General features: G+C 35.4%; 1 protein-coding gene across 1 annotated transcript; it reads left to right on the top strand.

Annotated features, from left to right (window-relative positions):
- The first annotated feature begins 5,068 nt into the window (after window positions 1–5,068).
- Window positions 5,069–5,854, top strand: LOC131043624 (universal stress protein PHOS32). The gene has a single exon (XM_057976860.2). It carries the CDS (start codon window positions 5,160–5,162, stop codon window positions 5,664–5,666), a length of 507 nt encoding a protein of 168 aa, XP_057832843.1. The 5' UTR covers window positions 5,069–5,159; the 3' UTR covers window positions 5,667–5,854.
- The last annotated feature ends 513 nt before the right edge of the window (window positions 5,855–6,367 follow it).

Genomic DNA, 6,367 nt, shown 5'->3' on the forward strand with positions numbered 1-6,367 from the left:
AGTTTATATGGTTCATGATTTAGTTCTCCGCAAGTTATCCTTTCCAGTTTGAATTGTTGTTGTTAAGTGTTCCTGTGAGCTAGCCTGTTGATCAATGAAGATTTGCATAAGTGGTGTTCGTGCAGCTATTTCGGATGGTTCTAATGTGCTTGTTGGTGTTTCCTGATCGTATCATATTTTTCTTGGTGGTCTGAATTGATTCTTGTGTGTGTTCTTGGTGATTTTGTTGATCTGATGATATTCTTCATGTTATGCGATATTCTTGGTGGTGTAGCGTGTTGCGGTTGAACTTGGCGACATTTCCAGTGGTGATGCATGTTTGGAGATTTGATTTAGGTCCATGTTATGTCATTTATATAATTATATTGGTCTGGTGGTTCACACATGTATCATGTGATGTAATTTTGTAGTTGAGGTTTGAGGGTTTGGCCAACCTTGTAGTCAGGGTTGACGAATTGTATATATAGGTGATATAGTAATGTAATTTAGGTGTCGATGTTGTGTGTTTGCATTATCAAAGAGTGGTATATGTGGTGCATAAGAGAATTTATCCTTTGTGTGGTGTATTGAGCAGAGATTGTTGCAGGGCAGGCAAATGTGCTTAACTGGAACTATCATCAGGCATAAGGAGATGCTATGTTTGCAGTTCATGTAATCTAGATTGTAATCTGAATCTTCTTTTAAGCTAGTGAACCTTCCTTGAGGTTTGTAGCCTTCTCGGTCATCTCTTTTTGAGCAGTGAGCTCTAGGCAGTGTGCCTAAATGCATGTGCATTCCCCATTGTAATATTTACACATACTACTACAGAGTATCATCTTAATTTGGGTAGGTTCCCATTGTGGTTTTTCCCTTAACTAGGTTTTCCATGTCAAAATCTTGGTGTTATGTGTTGTGGTATCATTGTTCTTATCTTTATTCTTGATGTTGTTGTTAAGATTTGAGATTGTGCTTAAATTTTATAATCAGGTGAAAACTGATTCACCCCCCCTCTCAGTTTTCCTTCTTGGTTGTTGTTAACAAGATGCTCGATTTTACTTCATGATGATTGATGGTTGATGCAAGATGAATATTATGCTAAATTAGATGCAAAATGGATGCTAAAATGATAATGAATGCAAAACATGAGTGAACAAGTTGACATTATGGTGGTATGAAAGCATGAAAGTGGATTATTTGAAAGGAAAATGGAAGGGATTAAGTAGGCTAGGCCGAGAGATGAGGAGGCATGAAAATGAGACACTTGTACCTAAGAAGGGCAAGTGTCATGGATGGAAATGACATGTGTCCTTGAGAAGGACAAGTGTCATAGGGAGGAATGACATGTGTCCTTGAGGATGCACATGCCTATTTCAGAGAGAGACACCCAAATAGGAAGGTTCTATTTCAAATATGAAGACATTTTCAAATATTATGATATTTAAGATATTTCTCTAAATTTGAGGAAAATTCTCCAAATATTAGGAAATTTCCCCAAATATTAGGAAATTTCATAGGGGCTTCACTTAGTGAACCTGGGTTATAGCACATGTGCTCATGGCATACTAAAGAATCCTCCTATTTTCAAAAAAATTGCCCTAAACTCCTTTTTTGTCACCCCCTCCCAATACACATCCTGAATTAAAAGCCCCCCTATTTTCACCAGATATTGTATTTTTTCATAGCCAGAATTAAAAACCCCCCTATTTTCACCGATAGGCAACATATTGCAGCCTCATTTTTGGGATATTAAACCCCTCAATATGAATGCATGTGATATAATATTGCCTAGCCACTGAAGGCCCCATGGGAAATCCAAGATATTTTGAGAATGTGCAGACATATGGGGAGGGAAAGAGGATAAGGCTGACTAAAACCTATGGTTAGCTAGGTGGGTTAGGTTTAGAGGAAGGGTTATATGAGGGTTAGAGTTAGGAAACAATTGGGAAAATAGAATTAATTAATTTAACTAATTAATTCTATAAGAGAATTAGGAAGAAAGAACAAAATGAATTAAATAATCAAATTATGCATTTGATTTATTTAATAGAAGAAAGGGGGTGATTTTAATTAAGTAAATGATTTCTAATTGTCAAATAATTAATTAAATGGGGACTATAGCATAATTAACAAAATTAATTAGCTAGAAGGAGGGAACACTAATTAATTAAATAATGCGTAATTAGTTAATTAAAGACATTTGAGATAGCTGAAATTAGATTAATCAAATTTAGGCGTCTACATTTTGCCCCTCTTCACAGTGGCGCTAAAATAGTGTCAGTGTGAAGACCAAAAGACACCAATGAATCGAATAATAGAGAGAGCGAGAGAGAAAATGACCCAGAGAGACAAAGGAAAAGCAAGAAGAAATGAAACTAGTAGGCAAAGATGACACTCAAAATGGAGAGCATAGGAAAAAATGAGGAGAAAATGGTCCCAAAGGGACTGAGACGGTGAAAAATAGGGCTTTCGAAGGCCTATATTAGCAAATTTGAAAATTTACTATTCACTTTTACTACGCACGAGAGAGAAATTAGAGAGATTTGAGAGCCCTTTGCACTTGCTTAGTGAATTTTAGAGCTTTGAGAGTAATAGATGAGATGGCAGCTAGGGAGACTTTAAGGAATCATGCAGGTGTGGTGGCAAGCATCAAGCGGCTCTGACACTTTGAAAGCATGCAAGCCAAATAGCACACTAGAGCATTTTGGTTTAGTCTAATCAGCCTAAAGCTTGGTCATTCCATAAAGTCCACATGCCATATTTGGCTAGCATGATATGCTTTGATGGGGGCCAAAAAGTAAAGTGGCAACTTTTTGGTCCACAAAATTGGTGCACCTACCCTTGGGTAGCAGCTATCTATGGTGGCTCATAGATGTGACTTTGCTAGTCATGCATTATCAGTCCTTTTCAACTTGAATAACCACTCCTTTGGAGTTATTAATAAATTTATTCTTCTAATGGTTTTGAAAGATATCTTCTTCTTGGCCCAATTTGTCGTTGTGTCAAAAGACAGATCTGTCAATGTCTGATACAAACTGTAGAGATATGGATCACATGGGACGTGGTTAGTCCCTTGTCACGAATCCCGAGGGGAGTGCTGACCATTTTGCCAACAATCTCCCCCTCATCGTTACCCAAGGGGATTCGAACCCATGACCCAACGCTCTAATACCATTTGTTGGCCCAGTTTAACATTGCATCAAAAGATCGATCTGTCGACGTCCAATACAAACTGTAGAGATATGGATCGCACGGGAGGCGGTTAGTCCCTTGTCACGAATCCCGAGGGGAGCGCTGACCATTTTGACAACACTTCTTTGGTAATATATTATGGAGTCTTGATGTCGAGATCATATAGTACAACTCGTGAGATAGATGAGAAAAAATTGTGCTTGAGAAGAAAAGGGTTTCTATGGGGTTTCACTCTCCTTGTTTGGAGAAAATTTCAAAGAAATATTTTTTTTAAAGAAATGTTATGAAGCTATTAACAAGGTCAATGATGATGACATGACCTTTGATTCCCACTTTCCATGAATTTTATTTGATGGAGTGTAAGGGATAGAATAGACCCCAAAAGGGTATTAGATAATGAGGACTATGTGTGTGTATGTGTTGTATGTATGTATGTATGTATGTATGTATGTATGTATGTATGTATATTTGTGTGTGTGTGCGCACGCGCGTGCCTATTAGTCTACCTTAACAACATAATAATCTTAATATTGTCAAGAATCTCAATTTAAACATAATTAAAAATAGAAAAGTATTATTCATTTGTTATGTTTTAACACAACCAATCTAAAAGAAAACACAACATTTCCATGCAAGACTTATTTTCCAAAATCATAAACTTTAAAAAATTTGAAATGCCACCGATTAAAAAAAAAATTAATCCTATTTTCCTATCATACTAATTTACAAAACCTTGTTCTAAATCAACTACAATTTCAATTCTCTTGATATTAGAAGATACTACAACACTTTGAAGATGAAAATAAATTCTATCAGGATTCAACTGTGTAGTTTTAAAGTCAAACTGAGTAGTGGTTCACAAGAACTCATCTCTCATAATTATGTATGGTACACTTAGCACTCATTACATCTAGGAGATGCTCATAGAGATGAAACATTGGGCCTTCCATGGAGGTCATCCATCCCAACTTACGACTCCATTTTAAACATGGATGTAATGCTTTACCTCTGTGAGAATCACCTAGATGCAATCCGTGCTAATTTACCATTCATTCTCATGAGATATGAATTCTTGTGAAAAGCTACTCATGATATATGAGTCAATTATTTGACTCAAAAATTACATATCAAATCCTAATAGATATATCATAATTTGACATAATGTGAATGAAAGATAATTTGCATACAAAAGAATTACCAAAACATAATTGTATATCTTCTTTCAACCATCATTCACAACATTAGAATAATGTTCTTTTAATAAGGTTTACAATAAAATTTTCTCAAATAGCTATAGTACTTTTCAAGCTTAATAAACTTTGTACAAAACATAAATGATAATGGTCTTCTAGACAATCCATAACCCTAAAGTCAAAAACGTTTTAAGAGGAACAAAACATTGAGTATATGGCAATATTTCATTATAAATCGTGAATTAGAAGACTTGTGAAAATAATTAAAATATCATCATTGACCATTTTAAAGCCGGGTTCATCTCAAAAGCTTTCAATATAATAAATAGAGCTAATTTAAAGCAGCACATGGACGTAGTTTTGCCTGGACGCAAGCAACTGGTTGAGGGAAAATAGAATAAATTATCCAAACAGCACGTCTACCCTTAATGGAATCTGACTTGTCCACCTTTACAAAATCAAACACTATAATAACAACCCTAAAAAATCTTGAATTCCCACAAGATTCGCACCCAAAAGAGTTTTATCTAGTTGATGCAGGTTTAATGGCCTTGGCCCACCACAAGAAAAAAGTGATACCAAACAGACAAAGAAGGGTTGGTTTTGCCTTAGCAAGCTGCATGAAGAAGTTAAGTTAAAAGCATACAGACTGTTTGGTTTGGACTAGTAGTTGGCCCATGTTTCTTATTAATACAGCTCAAAGACCCCCATCCAAGGAATATTTCAGCCTGACAAACTTATTTGTAAGTATAATTCTGATTGACTTGGGGGGTATTCATTCAAATCCAGTACCTGAAAATGAAGAGGCATGTGGGTGTGGGAATGGACTTCTCAGCAGGCAGTGAGTATGCTCTCAATTGGGCTCTCAGTAATCTTGCCAGACATGGAGATACAGTCTTCTTGATAAATGTAAACAGTGATGTTGATTATGGAGAGGGTGCCTTGTGGATGGAGGAAGGAGCTCCCCTTGTTCCTCTAGAGGAGATTGATAATCCAAGCATCATGCTCAAATATGGCATAAAATTTAGTGCAGATATACTTCAGCAGCTGAGGTTGGCTGCAAGTCAAAAGGATCTGACAGTGGCTTTGAAGGTTTATTGGGGTGATGCAAGAGGCAAGCTTTGCAGAGCAGAGGTGGATCTTGAGCTTCATTGCTTGGTTGTGGGGAGCAGAGGCATGGGGATGTTGAAGAGAGCTATCATGGGAAGTGTGAGTGAGTATGTTATATCTAATGCTGCATGTCCTGTTACAGTGATTAAGAGCCCCCAACAGTGCTTGGAATTGGAGGAGGTAAATGATGTATAAAGTTTGGTGTGCCTTGAGAGATTATAAGGTGTTTATATTGTTTGTTTGGGGGAGATTTATGGGATTTCTTATAAATTCTTAGATGGTCTGTAATAGATATTGGAATATATGTAACATTGGCTGTTGTTTTATATAATAATTCAGTGTTGCTTCTTATTAAAAATAATTCAGTATTGCTTCTTGTTAAAGATTGACTCAATTGTGGGATTCTTTTATTGAATTGGTACTTGGATTTTTGACTATGCATGGTATTGGATGCACCTTTTAATCTTTATCTTTTATTTGAGATTATCTGGAGTTACAGTCATTAGATTTCTAGGGTTCATGATAGTGTGATTTGAGTTTTGGGATTTCATTATAGAGTATGATTGGAAACATCGATCAGAAAAAATATATAGAGAAGTTCAAATCATAATGGTTTTCTCACCTTGAGAGACAATTTAGTACTTGTAAGAAATTATAATGTTCTAAATATTTTTTATCTTTTAAATGATTGTTGATATACAAAAAAATTTAAACACATAATGATTGGTCAGCAAAACATGAAGATTTTAAATAAATATGTATGTATAGAATTTTAATCACATTTTATGTATTTTTTAAATAATTAATTATACAAATAATGTAGACAAGTAGAAAAGACCAAGAAAAGTAATAAAAGATTTAATAATGTGTTTTTGGATAAAAATATTTCTACAATG

The sequence above is a fragment of the Cryptomeria japonica genome, chromosome 1, assembly GCF_030272615.1.
Source record: "Cryptomeria japonica chromosome 1, Sugi_1.0, whole genome shotgun sequence".
Taxonomy (NCBI): domain Eukaryota; kingdom Viridiplantae; phylum Streptophyta; class Pinopsida; order Cupressales; family Cupressaceae; genus Cryptomeria; species Cryptomeria japonica.